The sequence below is a fragment of the Tenrec ecaudatus genome, chromosome 12, assembly GCF_050624435.1.
Source record: "Tenrec ecaudatus isolate mTenEca1 chromosome 12, mTenEca1.hap1, whole genome shotgun sequence".
In the NCBI taxonomy this organism is placed as follows: domain Eukaryota; kingdom Metazoa; phylum Chordata; class Mammalia; order Afrosoricida; family Tenrecidae; genus Tenrec; species Tenrec ecaudatus.
Window position 1 is genome coordinate 5,148,624 of NC_134541.1, and position 17,529 is coordinate 5,166,152.

Below are 17,529 nucleotides of genomic sequence, written 5' to 3' on the forward strand. Positions count from 1 at the left end.
GCCCACGCGGGTTCTGAGGCTCATGGTCACCCCTCCTGAAGGGCTTCCTTTCTGAAGGAAGGGTTCTCATTCCCATGGCCCTGTGGCTTTGTGGATCCTCCTGTTGCGAACACCCCAGAGACACGGAACTCTGCATCCCTTGTCTTGTGTGCTTTATTTCCTTCCCTCAGCAGATAATGTTTTCCCATCCTTGTGGGAGCAGGTATCAGAGCTTTTTGAGGCTGAAGAATATCCCATCCTGTGGATGGACCACATCTGACATCTTGGGGCCCCTGTGAACAGTACTGCTGTGACCGTGGGTGTTCCTAAGTTTGAACACTTGGTTTCACGTCATGGGGGGTGTCTACCCAAGGGTGGAAACTGCTGGGTCATTCTGTAATTCCTACCTGCCACAGGAAAGCATCCGAATTTCTCTACCTCCTCCTCAATGCCTGTTACCTCTGGCTGGTTTCATTTCTCTTCACGATAACCATCCGACTGGAGATGAGCAGGGGTCAGGGGAAAGTGGGAAGACCCTCCATGAGATGGACTGCCACAGTGACTGCAGCCATGGGCCCAGACAGGCCACAATGGTGTGGCTGGCGCAGGACCAGGCAGTGTCTTATTCTGTTGTGAACAGGGCTGTCCGGAGTGGCACTGACGCGACGGGGCACCTGACAACAGCAATAATAACCGATGATGTCGGGTGTCTTCTCACGGTGGCATAGTGGTGATGTGTTGGGCTGCTCCCACAAGGTCAGCAGTTCAAAACCACCAGTCCCTTCTCAGGAGAGAGATGAGGCTTTCTACTCCGGTGAAGAGTGCTAGTTGGGGTAACCCAGCAGAGCAGTTCTACCCTGGGTCACGATGAGTTTGGGTTGGATTGGCCATTGTGTGTGCCCTTCTCAGGGAAATGTCCATCTAAGCCCTTTGCCCATTTTTAAAAGGGGGTTGTCCTCGTCTTTGGTTACTGAGCTGTAGGACTCCAGACATCCTGGATACTGGCCCTTCTCAGCCCCAGGGACATCGCGGGCTTGGCTCCCGATCACACAATGCACAAATGTCGACACAGTTGAGTCACACTAATGTTTTGCTTTCCCAGAGTTCATGGTGCCGCGGGTTAGGCGTTGGGCTGTCTTCTCCAGTGTAGATTTTACGGTCTTGCAAATCCTATTTCTCCTCGATGACTATAAGTCAGAAGCCGCTGGGCAGTGCAAGTCTTATAGTTTGGTGGGTGACAAGGAAGTGTGCATTCGGGGACAGGTGTTGCCACCACGACCATGCACCTGCTCACGCAGCCATCTCAGTGCACCAGTTTTGGGGAGAAAAAAAACCCCAGCATGCCTCGCTTGCCCCACACACCTTTCCTGACCTCGTTCCATGCGACTTCTTTTTGTTTCTGAGAATGAAGAGGGACATGACAGGACAGCAAGTTGATGATGTAGACAAGGTGAAGAAGCAAACGAGGGCGGTGCTGTCAGCCATCCAAAGAGATGAGTTTGAAACATGTTTCCAAGAATGGAATTGCCGATTTGACAAATGCATTAAGTGTAATAGAGAGTACTTTGAAGGTGATAAGGTTGTTTTGTAAAACAAACAAACAAAAGACCAAATTAAATGCATAGCTTTGAAAAAAATATCCCCTTTTGGGGGGTGGAGGGTGTAGAGGCCACCCATCTATTTTCAGTTCCCTTCAGTAGATGGTGTAAACTTGGGGGTCCATCTTCATTCTTCTCTGTGTGGCGTCCAGATACACCTGGTGTAGCAGCACTGTTCTGCTCGTTGAGTGAATTGACACCTGGTTGGTCACCAAAGAGCTGACGGGGCATGTGAGGGTCTATTTCTGGACTCTTCATTCTATCCCATCAGTCCATCTGTCTGTCCTTGGATCAGGCCCACACCTGCATGGCCCATCTGTCTGTCCTTGGATCAGGCTCACATCTGCATGACCATTTTGCAATAAAACCAAAAGCCAAAGCCACTGCCACCGAGTCCGCTCTGACTCATTGAGACTCTAGAGAGGGCTCCCGAGGTTGTAAATCTTTCTGGGAGCAGACAGCCTCATCTTTCTCCCAAGGAACGTCTGGTGGGTTTGCACCTCTGACCGTGTTGCACGGTTTTTGCTGTTGTTCTCAAATCACTTCTGACTCTGAGCAGCCCTGTGTACAGAGAACGAAAGTCCCCTCGGCCCTGTGCCAGCCTCACAATCCTTGCTGTGTTTGAGCCCATTGCTGCAGTCCAGTATCGGTCCATCTTGGCCAGGGTCTTCTTTCCCCAGCCCCTCTACCTTACCAAGCACCATGTCCCTCGCCAGGCACCGGTCTCTCCAGAGAACATGTCCAAAGTAGGTGAGACAAAGTCACCTGCCTCACTCCTCAGGAGCATTCTGGCTGGACTTCTTCCGAGACAGGTCTATGTTCTTTGGGCAGTGCTTGGCACTTTCAGTACTCTTCCCCAGGGCCATCTTCCAGGTGCCCCAGATGGTCTTGGGTCTTCCTTACGCAGCATCCAGCACGCGCACGGAAAAGACCACATTTTGGGTCAGGCACAGGTTGTCCTGAGAGTGACACCTTGCACTTCAACGCTTTATTTATTTTTAAAATCATTTTATTGGGGGCTCTTACAGCTCTTATAACATCCCAGGCATCAATGGTATCAATTTGTACACATGTTGCCATTATCATTTCCAAAACATTTTCTACTTGAGCCCTTGGTATAAGCTCCTCCCCCCACCCCCACCAACCCTCATGAATCCTTGATCAATTATATATTATTATTACTTCATATCTTACACTTTCCATTGTCTCCCTTCACCCACATTTCTGTTGTTTGTCCCCTTTGGGGGGGAGGTGGCTATATATAGCCAATCTTGTGATGGGCAACCCTTTTCCCCCTCCCCCCCAGCCATCTCCCTCCCCTGATGATATCGCCGTTCCCCTACTGTTCCTGAGGTGTTTAACTGTCCTGAATTCCATGTGTCGAGAGCTCGTACCTGTACCGATGTGTGTACTCTGGTCTAGCAGGATTTGTAAGGTCGAACTGGGTCATGGCAGTGGAGGGGTGCGGGGAGGAAGCATTCAGGAACTAGAGGAATGATGTGTTTCATCGGTGCTATACTGCACCCTGGTTGAATTGTCCCTTCCTTGTAGCCCTTCTGTGGGGGGACGTCCAATTGTCTACAGGTAGGCTTTGGGTCTCCACCCCAACCTCCCTCATTCACATCAATGTAATTGTTTGTTTTGGATCTTTTGGAACCTGATACTTGATCCCATTGACGCCTCGTGATCACACAGGCTGGTGTGTTTCTTCCATGAGGGCTGATCTGCTTTCCTGTTGGCAGTCTGCTTGTTTAACTTCAAGCCTTTAAGACCCCAGACGTTATATCTTTTGATAGCCGGGCACCATCCGCTCTCTTCACCACATTTGCTTATACACCCATTTTGTCTTCAGCAATCGTGTCAGGAAGGTGAGTGTCCAAGAGTGCCAGGTTATCAGAACAAAGTGTTCTTGTGTTACGTAAGGGAGGCCTTGAGTAGAGGCCCAAAGTCTGTCTGCTATCTCAATACGTAACATATAAGTATATGTACATTGGTCTCTATCCCCTTCATGATAAATTAGTATGCTTACATATATCTGCTTTAAAGAGGCCTTGGCAGCAGGTTTGTCCAATGCGACGCGTTGTTTGGTTTCTTGACTGCTGCTTCCATGAACATTAACTGTGGATCTAAGTCAACAGGAATCCTTGACACCTGGAATCTTTCCTCCATTTATCATGATGTCATCTGCTCTCCACAGCCAGACCACCTATCCTGCCCAGGCCTCCACTGATCCTCAGAGTTAAGCAGGGTCCAACCGGTTAGTACGTGAATAAGAGAGCAGCCCTTTGTGCTGGGCCCTTCGAATTCCACAGTGGTCCTGGGAGAGGGTTCTCTGAGACTTTCCAGCGTCTGTCTCTGAGATTCCAGAACTCCAGGAAGGGCTTCAGAAACAAGGCAGCAGGAGGAACCAGAACATCCCACCATCACCCTCAAACACCCACCCTGCCGGGGGCCACCCACACACACCCCACGCTCACATCCACTGGCTCCGGGCTACCCTGCTGTTCATGGCGCCCCACGCATCCTCACACACAGGTGCTCACACGGGCAGCAGCCAGCCCGGGGGTAGTCTGGGATACCTCACAAGGGCACCCTAGCATCTCTAGGCTAATAGGTGAGTGGAAGGGTGGGACAACAGGGCCTTGGGGATAGAGGGACCCCTCCCTCTCTCAGGAACTTGGTGCTCAAACAAGCAGACTTTACAAGTCAGGAGTGTGTTGGGTCTCCTGTGAACAGGCTTCCATGCTGGAGCTCAGAGACCCCCAGGCCCTCCTCTCCACGGCCAGGACAGCTCGCCACACACCATATCCCTCTTGCTCTTTTTTTCCCCCACAGCTCTGCCGAGGGAAGATTCGTGGTGTACCCATTTTAAGGGTGAGAAAGCCGAGGCTTGGGTCCACAAAGCCACCCTGAGGACTGAAACCTGGCAGACTAGCTCCAGCAATGGCGTCTACACACACTGCTCTGGGTAGCCCCACCCTACAGCTTCCCAAAGCTCGGCCTGTCTCCTGCTGGCCATGCCGGGACCCTCCTCCCCACCAGAGGGAAGTCACCAAGACTAGGGAGGCCCCTCCCCATACAGCATCTGTCTGGCTGCCACAAAGCCCGGGGCCACCTTGTGCTGTCGCCTCTGACCGTGTCAGGGGTGTGTCCCCCTGCATCTCCCACCCAACCTGAGTGACACCACTGAGCCGGGCCCCGGTGACACCACGCTGGCCTTCAGAGACAAAGCCATCACTGTGGGGTGGGGTGGGCTCCTGCCCAGGGCCTGGCCATCCTCTTGAGCCCCCAAGGCCTCCCACTCTGGGCCTTGGCCAGCCTTGGCCCACAGACCAGGGCTGATCCAGGTGACTGGTGCCCCCAGCTCATGCTGAGCAGGGTGGCCATGCCCTCAGCCAGGGAACACTGGCTCCCTCCCCCCACCAGGGGTGCTGGGCACTCCAAGCAGACAGTGGGGAGGGAGACCTTCTGGACGGCCCCCTGCAGGCACACGGGGCTGCCGGGTCACGGTCAGGCTTGTCAGACTGCGAGGAGGACAGGGTGAGCGGGCCCTGCTGGGCTGGCCACGGGCAGGCCTTATTTGGTAAGAGCTCGTGTTGGCTGCCCTGCAGGAACTGATCCACCCCCAGGAGGCTGCCCCACCCAGCCACCGCCTGCCCACCTGCCTCCTCACCGGCCTGTGGCCCGTGGGCAGTGGGTGGGGACAGACGCTGGCCCAGTGGGACTCCAAGGCCAGAGGGTGAGGGATTCCCTGGCTTTTGCCCATATATGGCTGAGGCGAGGCCCGAGGCCCGGGAGGTATTGTTTGAAGAGGGTGTTTGGCACCGGGCGCCAATGCCGAAGATTCTTGTGAAAACCTGGCAAGGAGATTGTTTGACAGCCCCGACAATGTGCTGGAGGCCCAGGGAACCCTCCCCACCCCCACCCACCCAGCCTGCCTGGCGAGGGCACATGACAGCCGCTGCCCTGCCCGCGCTCTGGCAGCCAGGCCCCCCCAGGGCGGAGGAGGGGTGGGGAGGACAGGCAAGCCGAGGACATGGGGTGGGGGGTGGGGGTTCAGCCCTGGTGAGCAGTTCATTCCCACTGGGCCTCCGGCCCTGAGCCTCCCTCTGTGGGCATGGACATGGACGGGGGCAGTGTGGGGTTGCCCACGGCAAGCAGCCAGCACCAAGAACTGGGTCCATGTCCCACGCTGCCTCCATGACTTGAGAGGACCTGGCAGGCGAGGTTCCTCGGACCCTGGTGACAGCTGAGGCCGGACAGCAGCTCAGGCGCTTCACCACCACTGTGACACCATACGCCACAGGCCAGCACCTGCTCATCACTCCCTCCATCCCTCCCTCTCTCTACCCATCCTTCCCGTCCTCCCTCCCTTCCTCCAGCCCTTCATCCACCTATCCTCCCTCCCTCTATCCCTCCCTCCCTCCATCCATCCATCAATCCCTCCATCCATCCATCAATCCCTCCCTCCATCCATCAATTCCTCCCTCCAGCCATCCATCCATCAATCCCTCCCTCCATCCATCCATCCTCCCTCCCTCCCTCCATCCCTTCGTCCATCCATCCTTCTATCCCTCTACCCATCAATCCCTCCCTCCATCCATCTCCCTTCCTCCATCCCTTCATCCATCCATCCATCCCTCCCTCTATCCCTCCCTCCATCCATCCATCCCTCCATCCATTCACCCCTCCATCCATCTATCTATCCCTCCCTCCATCCCTCCATTCCTCTATCCATCTCTCCTCCCCTCCTTCCACCCCTCCTCCCCTCCCTCCATCCACCCATCCCTCCTTTGACCCCTCCCTCTCCATCTACAGCTCACCAGGACTCTGTTCCGACCCAAAGACCAGTGGCACCGTCGGGAAGAGGGGAAGGGCGGCGCCCCAGGCAGAGAACTCATTCTGATGCCAGGGTTAAGTGCTCAGCTACTTATCGAAAGGTCGGCGGTTCCAACCCACCAGCTGCTCCAAGGGGGCGGTGAGGTTGTCTGCCTCCATGGAGATGTCAGTCACGGAAACCCAGTGGGGCAGTTTTCTCTGTCCGAGAGGATGACAGAGTCGGAACCAGCCTATGTGGAGAGGCAGGGAGTTCCTGGCTGTGCCAGGTAATCAGAGGGGTGGAGGGGGATGGGGTCAGAGGTTGGTTGGTCGGTCGGGGGTGGGTCACAGTGCCTCAGAGCGGGTAGTGGGCAGGTGGGTTGAGGGCCGGGAGCCACGGGAGGAAACCAAGGCTCTGAGAGAAGTCACCTGCCCCATGTCACTCAGCTAATATAGGATGGGAGTGTCTTGTCTGATGCCACAGCCAGGCCCACACAGAACCCTGCAGCCTAGGCAGGGGAGGGGCACAGCCCAGTGACCCAAAGGGTGGCTGACCTTGTCCCCTCCCATGTCCAGTCCACTGTTGCTTTACCATGGGAGTCTCCTGTGGGTAAATGACCAGCAGGGAAGTCCTGCCTTCCAGGACATCCAGCTGACCAGGGCAGGGAGGGGTCACTCCATGCAGGTGGCCAGCCCAGGGGCTCCAGGCACTGCCTGGCACTCAGGCAGAGAGGAGCGGACAGGATAACCAGATGCCCTTCCTCACCCGTTCCTCCCCACCTGCACACCTGGCCACCCGCCCACCTCCGCCTAGCCGGGGAAGGGCCCAGAGGAGAGGAAAGCAAACAGCGGCCTCCCGCCGGTGCCTGGGCAACCAGCGGCCTGCTCCTGGCCAGGGACAACCAGCAAGGGGTGCGGGGGGCAGAGCTGCCCTGCCAGGGATCCGCCTCAGCACACACAACAAGGGAACAGAGGACCAGCTGGGTGAGAAGCCACACAGCCCTGCCCTTGGATGCGAGGGTCTGTGACCTTGAGCAAGCATCTCCGCCGTCTGGGCCTCCATTGCCCCCTTGGCACAAGGGAAAAGCCACAAGGGCCGGCCCAGGCTGGGTGATGAGCTGCTCCCCAAGGACTAGCTTGATCGCAGTTGCAACAGCAGCTGTGGGCTGCTTTGTGGGTGCTCCCTCCCCAAAACCACACTGGCTGCTTCGGGTCAAGCCGGTTCCAACTCACAGTGACCCTACAGCGCGGGGTAGACCAGGCTAACTCTGTAAAGGTTCCGGGAGAGCCCAGCTACCACCCCAATCCACCCCCCCCCCCCCACTCCAGATTAGCGCTTTGCCCAGGGTTCCCTCTGAGGCACGCCAAACACTCCGGGGATTTGTTTTCTTGGTTCCCAGGTTTTGGTTCCGGTTTCCCCATGTCTGTCTTGTCAGCTTTGAGTGTCTGTTCTGCTGCCTGGCAGCCCTGGGGCGCAGTAGGTCCCATGCATGTTGGGCTGCTAAGCAGGTCAGCAGTTTGAACCCACCAGCCGCTCCCAGGAAGGAAGATGAGGCTTTCTACGCCTGTGAAGAGTTACAATCTCCGAAACCCACAGGGGCAGTTCTTCCCATGTCCCACAGGGCCGCTGTGAGTCAGAAGTATTGGATGGCCGTGAGTTTGCTTTGTTTCTCGTTCTGTGTTGGTAAGGTCTGGGTCCTACCCCCTAGTCTACCGTCACTATGAAGCGTAACTGCCTACAGTTGTCCAGCCTCCTAGTCTGGTGTGTGGCACCTGGAGTCTTAAAAGCTTACCAGCAACCACCAAGACCCAGCGGCTCACCTAGCACAGCAGAGCACGGGACTCCGGACCCACGGGAGGAAATGGGCTGCAGGTGCGACTAAGCTTCCCCGCTATGACTCCCGTTACCATGAGACCAGAAGAATCAGACGGTGCCCGGCTCCCGCCATGGAATGTTCTGCTCATGGACCCAACAGACAGCCTGATTCCACTGGGAGAACAGTGTGCGTGCGCAGGCCTTCAGACTCCTAGGACTCAGACTTACTGGGTCCGTTGAGGCTGGGGGAATCCCTGAATGTTGCCTCTTTGAACCTTGAACTGAACCCACCCCACAGAGTCATGGTTAAACTAGACGGAGAGAGAGCCTTTGCTGGGGACCCAGCCCTCTCCCAAAGCAGCATCCACTTGAGTTCGAACAGGCTGAGGCCCATCTTCAGCCCCGAGGAGCATCCAGAGGGGCAGAGACCGCGGGCACGGTGCGGAGAGAAGGCTGTGGCCCAGGGGAGCATGTCACAGTGTCTGTCGTGGGGTCTGTCAGGCGGACTTGGTGGATGGCGTGTTTGGTGGCATGCACTGTCAGCAGAAATGGAGGGTGTGAACAACAGAGAGAGCACAGCGCACCATCACTTCCCTGAGCCTCGGAGGGGGGAGCAAGAGCTGTCACCAGGTCAGATCTGACCTCTCACGGGCGTTGGTACGCAGTTAATAATAATTATTATTGCAGAGAGGGTCTGAGTCTCAGCCTTCTGGAGACTTGTCCTGCTGAGGAAACAGGGACAAAGAGCCTCCATGACCCACTCTCACAAGATGGGCTTGGTGATCAGAAGAGCTGGGTTAAGAGTCTTGGCTGTGTGACCTCAGGCCAGGGGCTGACCCTCTGTGACGATGATGATGATGGGAGCCGTCTTCCCCGTGCAGAGCTGCTGAGAGGTGGGAGACCATGACCACCACAGAGAAGAGGGCCTACGCCAGGGGTAGGCAGCAAGTCTGGCCCACCACCTGTCTGCGTAAAGAACGCTCTATTGGAGCACCCACAACCCATGGCCGCCATGTTGGTCCCACTCACAGCCGCCCTCCAGGGCAGGGTGGATTCACGCCCCGCCCTAGGATTTCCAAGGACATCCATCATCCTACAGAAGCAAACTGCCACATCCGTCTCCCACAGGTTCGAACCGCTGGCCTCTCTGTTTTTGGCCGAGCCACGGTGCTGCCTGCACATGCCCTCCGACAGGTTGTCCGGGCTGCTCTGGACGGTCAGGCCGCAGGTCAGCACTGGTGGGTGGAGCCGCTGCGCCCGCAGGGAAGGGAGGAGGTGGGGGCTCTAGGCCGGCTCTGACCCATAGCACCCCATGTCCAGGTCCCACCCTGGGGACTCTGGCTGAGTGGGCAGGTGGGGCTCTCATGACCGGCCAAGGGGAGAACTATCGAGGGACACAAAGGAGGAAGGAGAAGCATGAAGGGACAGAGAACCAGCGCCCCGGGGCCCCTCACGGCATGAGGAGGATGGGAAGGACTCCAGTCGGGTCCGGAAGCATGTCTCCTAGGCTGGACTTGGGGTGGGGAGGGGATTCCAGAACACCAGAGACCCAGGGATGGGCAGTGGGGGGGAGGGGGGAGCTCTCCATTGTGGTCAATCTCCATCTGCTCTATCACTTGGTTCACGTTTTTCTTTAAAATGACTTCTTGGGGGGGTGTTTGTTTGTTGCATGTTTGTTAGTGTTTTGCTTGGGCTTGAACTCGTTCATCAGCCACGTGAATGGACAACCAGTGTCACGTGCCGTGAACAGAGCCACCACCCTCAGCTGTCACCGTCACCCGACTCATGGCAGTCTGTCAGAGAACAGAACCTCCCCTGAGGGCTCTGAGACTGTAAATCCTCCTGGGAGGGGACAGCTGAATCCTTCTCCCTCGGAGCGGCTGGTGGGTTTGAACTGCCCACCTGTCCACTAGCGTCCCCATGGCTAACCCAGTGTGCTCCCAATAGATGATGACTCTCGAAATGTGCACTGTGAACACGGCAGCTGCCACGGCCCGCTCTGAGCGATGACCTGAGGCCTCCTCGCTCACTGAGAGAAACCCAGACACCAGTGGGGGCTGTAGTGAGGGCCGGAGCCCCAGAGACACCCGTCAGGACCGGAGTCCCTGCCCAGGAGTGGGTGCACGCACACCCACACGCAGCAGCACCCTGGGACCCAGAGAGTTTGGGGGCCAGATCCTGGTCCTCAAATGTCCAGCCCAACCCCATTCTTTCAGAGATGGGGAAACCAAGACCCCAAGAAAAGGAGTCACCGGCTCCCCCGCACATGTGTGGCTTGCAGTCAGCTCTCCCACCAGCCGTGGCGGTGCTGCCCGATGCCCCACCCGAGAAATGTCCCTCTGCTGTCTCCTGCTGGGTGGCAGACACCCTGACCTCTGCCCTGTGCTGCCAAGGGCATCTCTCAAGGGTCAAGTGGCTTTTCCTTCATCTACAGGTGCCCCGCCGCCTCTGCCTCCAGCAACCTCCAGGCCCTGGAATTCTGCCCAGAGAGAGGGGCCGGGTTTTCAGACGTCAGGGAGAGGATGCCAGGGAGGGATAGACGCCACGGTTCCTGGGCAAACAAACACACACAGAGAATGTGCCACCTGCGGCAGGGGGCTGTGCGGGCACCCCTGAGACCTCGCCAATGGCAGGTCTCCAGACAACGAAGATGCTGGCTCGCCCACATTCCAGAGCCGCAGGCTGGGGCCTGCCTGCCGGGCAACGGGCTCTGGCTTCGCCCCAGGCACAAGGGGAAAGAACATTTCCGTCATCTAGTCACACAGTCCTGGTTACAGCTCTGCTGTCCCCTGGTGCTCAGCTGCTGGCCAGAAGGCTGGGAGGTCCACCCAGAGGTGCCACGGAAGAAAGGCCTGGCCACCTACTCCCCCCAAATCGTCCGTGGGGCACCCCATGCACACGCTTTATGCCACGCATGGGTGAACCTCGAGGACACCGGGTCTCAGGTTAGGATGTGGCTTATGGGAAATAAGCAAAAGCAGAGACCAAGTGTCCTTGATTGTCCCTGGGCTGCGGAGGAGGGGGTGAGGAGAGGGAAAGGGGAGGGTGGGGCTCTGTGTGAAGGGCACTGGGCTTACATCCACGGTTGGCGGAATCCTTTGGAAGGGAGCGCGAGATCCCGGAACAAGGGAAGGACCCAGGCAGTGCCAGTGGCTCACCCACATGGGAATCGCCGATGGGCAGGGTTTGCCTGTATGATGCTCTTACCGTGCGGAGCAAGCACACTGGAAAAGAAGCAGTCCTCCTGCGGGTGGCAACCGCCCCACAGCCAACTGCTTTGTGGGTTGTTTTCCTTGTACTTCTCTTAGGACAGAGGAGTCGTGTGGGGAAGGGGGAGCATGGCACTGCCGGCAGAGATGCAGGGGCTCACGTCTTGGCGATGACCACTACCGAGCCTGGTGTCTCCCGGGCCTCCTGGTCCACCCCGTGAGATGGGGGGGACACAGCCCAGCGTGCCGCTTACAGCGGCTGCAAGGAGTGGGAGCCAGGCTCTAAACCTTTACTCTGCCTCTGCGTTAGCTCTAGAACTTTAAACAGACTACTCACTGCCTATCACTATGGTCACCTCAGTGACCAGGCCCGTGCACCTGAATCCAGACTCTGTGGCCCCGAGCTCTCTCCTGGCCCATGGGTGTTTACAGGTGAAAGAACACTTATTAAGGAAGAGACAGGTTCATCACAGGTTCCCTGTGTGACCAAAATGGCCTGGCAGAGGTACCTGACCACCACCCCCACCTCCAACTCCACAGGGGGCAAGGAGAAGCAAAGTGGTAAGCAGCCCCTGGCTGCTTCCTAAGAAGCAGCTGGCAGGCGGCTGTCCTCCCCCTGCCTCATCCAGCACCCCCGGGAGCAGCAGTCCGGGGGGAAGTCGAGGCTGTGTCACACTGGGTCCACCTGTCTAGGTGCTGAAGAGCGAGGCTGACTCTGGGGACAATGGGACGCCAGCCCAGCCCTGGCGTGAAAGTTGGACGTTGACCAAGAAAGGCTGGAGAAGAGTCGACGCGTGTGAATGCCGGAGCTGGTGAAGCCCATCGAGCGTCCTGCGGAGAGTCCCACGGATTGCCGGGGGTACAGACATGGAGCTGTGTGGGCCAGACAAACAAAGGAGTACGGCCAGATGCTCCCGAGAAAGGAGCTGGAAAGATTCTTCTCCGTACTTTGACCAGGTTGCCTGCATAGACAGATCCCTAGAGAGGGGCACCAGGCTTGGTGGAGAGGCAGCGAGGACCAGGAAGGCCCTCCGTGAGATGGGTCAGCACAGCGGCGGCAGCGATGGGCTGAAAACACGCCCTGGTAAGGACGCTGCAGGACTGGGCAGTGCTTCCTTCGGCTGTCTGTCCGGTCGCTAGGGGTCGGGACCAACCTGCTGGCACCTGACAACTACATCAAGACAACCTTTTGTCCCAGTTCTGACACCGGCCCTCCCTCCCTCCCTCCCACAGCACCCCGATGCTCTGCTGGAGCTCACAGTCCATTGTAGTGGCCGCACAGACTTCCACCAACACTCAGGACTGTGAGATTTATTAGAGAAGGTACGGGTTATAATTCAGGACCTGGAATGCATTAGGACACCGTTCTTGGGTTAGGCCAGCCTCTTCTCAGCTGTGCCCCGCGGGCACCACCCACTGGCCACTGCCCCCCAGTGGACTCCCACGTGCAGCAGACCTCCACAAGGCTTCCTAGTCTAATGTCTCCAGGAACAGATCGTCTCATCTTTCTCCCAGACAGCAGCTAGTGGGTTTGAACCGGTGACCTTGGGGTTGGTTAGCAGTGCAATGTTTATCCAACAGTGCCACCTGAGCTCTCGGAAAACAAAACCAAAACCAGCCAGTTAGTTCTCATTCAATAATGTCTACACGGCACCTTCTGGGACACCGGCTACATTCTTTGAGCCGTGCACCCTCTCACCCTCTGTGGGGGGGGGGGGTGTTTGCTTTTGTTTTCAGATGGAAAGACTCCAAGTCCGTTTACTTTTCCCTCCACTTTTTCCCGCTTGCTTAAGACACTCGGACTATTATTTAGGTTGGAAGGATAAGGAATCCGGGGGGGGGGGGGGCTTTTGAAATGTTTTGTTTTAAAGAAACATACTCTCTATATTTACACAGCCCGTCCCAAGGAGTGAAATCAGGGACAATATCCAGTTACACCTCCTTCAAGGCGAGGGCGTGCTGTTCAAGGCAGACCTTCTTGACTAGGTAAATTTAAACTAATGTCTGGCTTGGGGAGGGGGGCATATGTCTGGGTTACGGTGTAAGTGGTTCCCTTGAGGCAGTAGTTTCAGGAGTCATTCTACTGTGCTGCCGTCGGCGTTTGTCACCGTGAGGGTTTGTTCCACTAAACCAGCATTGAAGCCCCCTGCCATCAAGCCTAGTCTGACTCAGAGTGGCCCCTTAAAACAGAGCAGAGCTGCCCCCGTGGCATTCCAAGGCTGTGAGATGCGATAGACTCAGCCAGCCTCATTTCCCCCAAGAGCTGCCGGAGGTCCGAAGTGCTGACCTGGAGGTTGGCAGTGCAGTGCATACCCTGGTACGCCTCTAGGACTCAAAACCAGACCAAACGCACGGCAGTCGAGTCAGTGCCGGGTCATAGCGACCCTGGAGGGCAGGGAAGGACTGTACCCTTCGAGTTTCCAAGACTCTAACTTCACGGGAGTAGAAAGTCCTGCCTTTCTCCCAAGCAGCGGCGGGTGGTTTGACACTGTGACCTTGCAGGTAGCAGCCCCAGTGTGTAACTAGGACTCCTCGCCAGGGCTCAGCATGCCCCACCAGCAGAAATTCTGGGTCAGAGAGGATGTACAATGACAAAGAGCTTGTTGCAGATTCAAAAGCTGAACCTGCTAACGGTCGAATCGATGTCCTTTTGCCATCATCCCTGCCAGCACTGGGTTTTATTATTTTGTTGTGTTTTTTTTCTCTTTTAATCAGTGTGCGGAGGGGCCGACCTCTGTGCTTTTCTATTTACCTGCAGAGCTGTGCTGACCCCTGTGTCTCAACCACTGTCTGTGTTTCCCAGGGGCTACGTGGGCTTGTCCGCCCCCTTATTTGGGGTCTCCATTGGCATCGGGGCTGCCTCTCCTCTCTTGGGACAGTCCCTGGGACATGTCAGTGGTGAGGTAGGTGCTGGGGCTGTCTGAGCAGGAAGGAACACCAAAAGTTCACGGAGGCTGAGCCCTGCCCCTGCCCCCCCCTGGCCTGCGTGTCCTCAGAGCCTGCCAGCCGAGCAAGTCTTAGCTGGAGCGTGAGGACTCCGGGGAGCTGAAGCTGGCAGTGAGCAACGCGGGGCTGCAGGACCTGACCGCGCGTTTGGTTGGCAGCCGAGCACTTCTCCCCCTGCGCCACCAGCCCTCTGTCCCTGAGGAAGCCCCCCCTCCGACCCCCCCCCCCCCCGAAGCACTGGTTCCGTAAATGAACGAACGACCTGGGCAGGAGCTTCTGTGTCCACCCCAATGGCCGTGGAGCAGGGGCGGGTCTGCTGAGGGCCCCTGAGCATCCCTGACTGCTCCTCTGACCGCAGGCTTCTGGGGAAACCGCTGGAAACTTCTTTCCCCTGGGCCGGAAGCAGCACAGACCCAGCCCCACCCCGGCCCGCCAGGCGGAGACATGCTGCCCACCGCCCGGCTCTGTGAGGCACCTCGAGGTCTAAATATAGAAGGCAGGTTGTGAGCGGGGCTGGGCTTCTCTAGGGGAGGAAGTGGTGGCCCTGATTAAAACCCTGGTTTTTGCTTCACCCCGGTTGAGACAGCCCCGGGGTGGGGAAAAGGAAGTGCGGTGACATGACGTGAGTTCAGCTCCTCCCCTCCCTTCCCCCACTGGGCAGGGCCAACGGAGCAGGTGGCTGCTGGCTCCTAGCTGTCTATGGGGTGGCCAGCATATTTGTGTCCCCTCACCCCTGGCTCCTCTCACCTTGGCTGTGAAAGGCAGAGGGTTGGCTGGTGTGCTGCACTCCGGTGCTCCCTGGGCCTCGGGTCCCCATGTGTCATCGTGGGGCTCCAGTGGGGCAGCGCTGGGGCCCCAGGCTCAGCCGTGCACGGCGTGGGCTCGGCCGTGTGGAAAGACGGGCTCGACCAGAAGCTACTAGGACTCCGGATAGAGACAGCAGAGCATCAGGCACTCTGTGACGGCAGGGCCCCATACCTGGAAGCCCCTCCGCCGTTCTCCTTCTTGCTGTGAAGATGTCCAAGGGTGCTTCCAGTGCACCAGGAGGTGGGGTCTGGCCATAGCCTCTAGCCAAGTCCCACCAGCTCTCCCCTGCTGTGGTTCCTCCTGTGGATCCCTTTGGAGACTTGGCGTGAGGGTGCTGAGTGTGGAGAGGGCCGAGAGAGAGCCTTCCTTGCGAGAATGAGTCCCGCCATGCTCCGGCACCATTGCCGGCAGGCCTCGTCGTCACGGTGCTGAGTGACAATACAAAATGCAGCCCGATACCATGCGTGCCCACTCTTTAAAGAAATCAAGTAAGAAGAAGAAAGGGCCGGCAAACTACTCCCCAACAAGCCATCCATCAGCCACCAAAGACCCGTGAGCTTGCCATGAGTTGACCCGAACGCTGCCAATGTGGTTTGGCCTAGGTTTGGGTATCTTATGTTTTTCTTTTTAATTAAAAAAGAAGAACTCAAGTGCAGGGGCCTTCAAAAGGTTCCTGGAGAACGTCATTATTTTCTTATTCCATCTTTCCAGGGACTTTGTAAAGTTTCCGTTGTGAATCAGGTCACTAGCATGGGGTTCGTTCATCTCACAGAGACCCTGCACGTAGGACAGGGTAGAACCGCCCTGGGGTTTCTGAGACGGTCACTCTTGATGGGAATCGAAGGCCTCATCTTTCTCCGTGGAGCAGCTGGTGGCTTTGAACTGCTGACCTTGCAGTTAGGAGCCCAACACATGACCCACTCTCTCTGTTACCTACCCAGGCTCTGCACGCATGAGGTGGAGATTATTTCAGACCATCATTCTTGTGTCCTGCAATTGGGGTTGGCCATTTAGAACCAGAAAGCCATACCGTTTGCTCTGCCAGGAGTGCCACAATCACAGGAACGGCATTGCGCTGTTCAACATCCATCGTGAAGTACAATGCTGGCTGTGGCAGGACAATGTCCATGCGCATACAAAGACATCCAATCACTGCAATTATTATTCAAATATAGGCGCCACCACAAAAGCCAGTGATGAGGAAATTGAAGAATCCTACCAACATCCTCCATGGAAAATCGATCGCTATCAATGGGATGCATGGATACTTGTCAGTGACTGGAACACAACAGCTGGACACCAGGAGGCAGGCACAGTCGTTGGGGAGTGTGGGCTCAGTGATAAGAGCAGAGCTGGACAAGCACCCCCTCAATGCAAGAATACTTTCGTTTATTAAATTGGCACTCTATGATGCTCACCCTCCCGACACAACTGCTGAAGCCAAAGCGGGTGAACAAGTAAAAGCTGATGGTGCCCAGCTATCAAAAGAGATAGTGCCTGGGGTCTTAAAGGTTTGAAAATAAACAAGCGGCCATCTAGCTCAGAAGCAACAAAGCCTACATGGAAGAACACAACAGCCTGTATGATCACGAGGTCCCGAAGGGATCAGTTATCAGGCATCAAAGAACAAAAATCATATCATTGGCTGCACACCTCTATGATACGATCACTAAAGACAAACGGGTGCATAAGCAAATGTGGCGAAGAAAGCTGATAGTGCCCGGCTACCAAGGGAGATAGTGTCTTGGGTCTTAAAGGCTTGAAGGTGAACAAGCGGCCATCTAGCTCAGAAGCAACGGGGCCCACATGGAAGAAGCACACCAGCCTGTGTGATCACGAGGTGCTAAAGGGACCAGGTATAAGGCATCATGCAAAAAATATATATGTGTGTATGTATGTGTGTGTGTGTGTGTATATATATATATATACACACACACACACACAATATATATATATATACACACACACACACAATAGTGAATGAAGGGGGAAGTGCAGAGTGGAGACCCAAAGCCCATTTGTCGGCCACTAAGATCCCCTCACAGAGGGGTTTAGGAGAGGAGATGGGTCAGTCAGGGTGCAATATAGTACCAATGAAGAACACAGCTTCCCCCCAGATCCTGGATGCTTCCTCCCACCAACTACCATGATCCGAATTCTACCTCGTGGGACTGGATAGGGCAGAGGTTGTACACTGGTGCATGTGGGAGCTGGAGGCACAGGGAATCCAGGGTGGATGATGCCTTCGGGACCAGGGGTGTGAGGCGCGATGCTGGGAGAGTGGAGGGTGAGTGGGTTGGAAAGGGGAAACCCATTACAAGGATCCACATGTGACCTCCTCCCTGGGAGACGGACG

At 56.5% G+C, this 17,529-nt stretch overlaps 1 protein-coding gene across 1 annotated transcript in view; it reads left to right on the forward strand.

Annotated features, from left to right (window-relative positions):
- The window catches only part of CTCFL (CCCTC-binding factor like), a 58,066-nt gene extending 42,686 nt beyond the window's left edge, over positions 1-15,380 (forward strand). The window contains exons 8-10 of the mRNA XM_075527690.1: positions 14,224-14,323; positions 14,725-14,832; positions 15,204-15,380. Coding sequence (XP_075383805.1) covers positions 14,224-14,323; positions 14,725-14,832; positions 15,204-15,380 — 385 coding nt within the window. The remainder of the gene's footprint in view (positions 1-14,223; positions 14,324-14,724; positions 14,833-15,203) is intronic.
- The last annotated feature ends 2,149 nt before the right edge of the window (positions 15,381-17,529 follow it).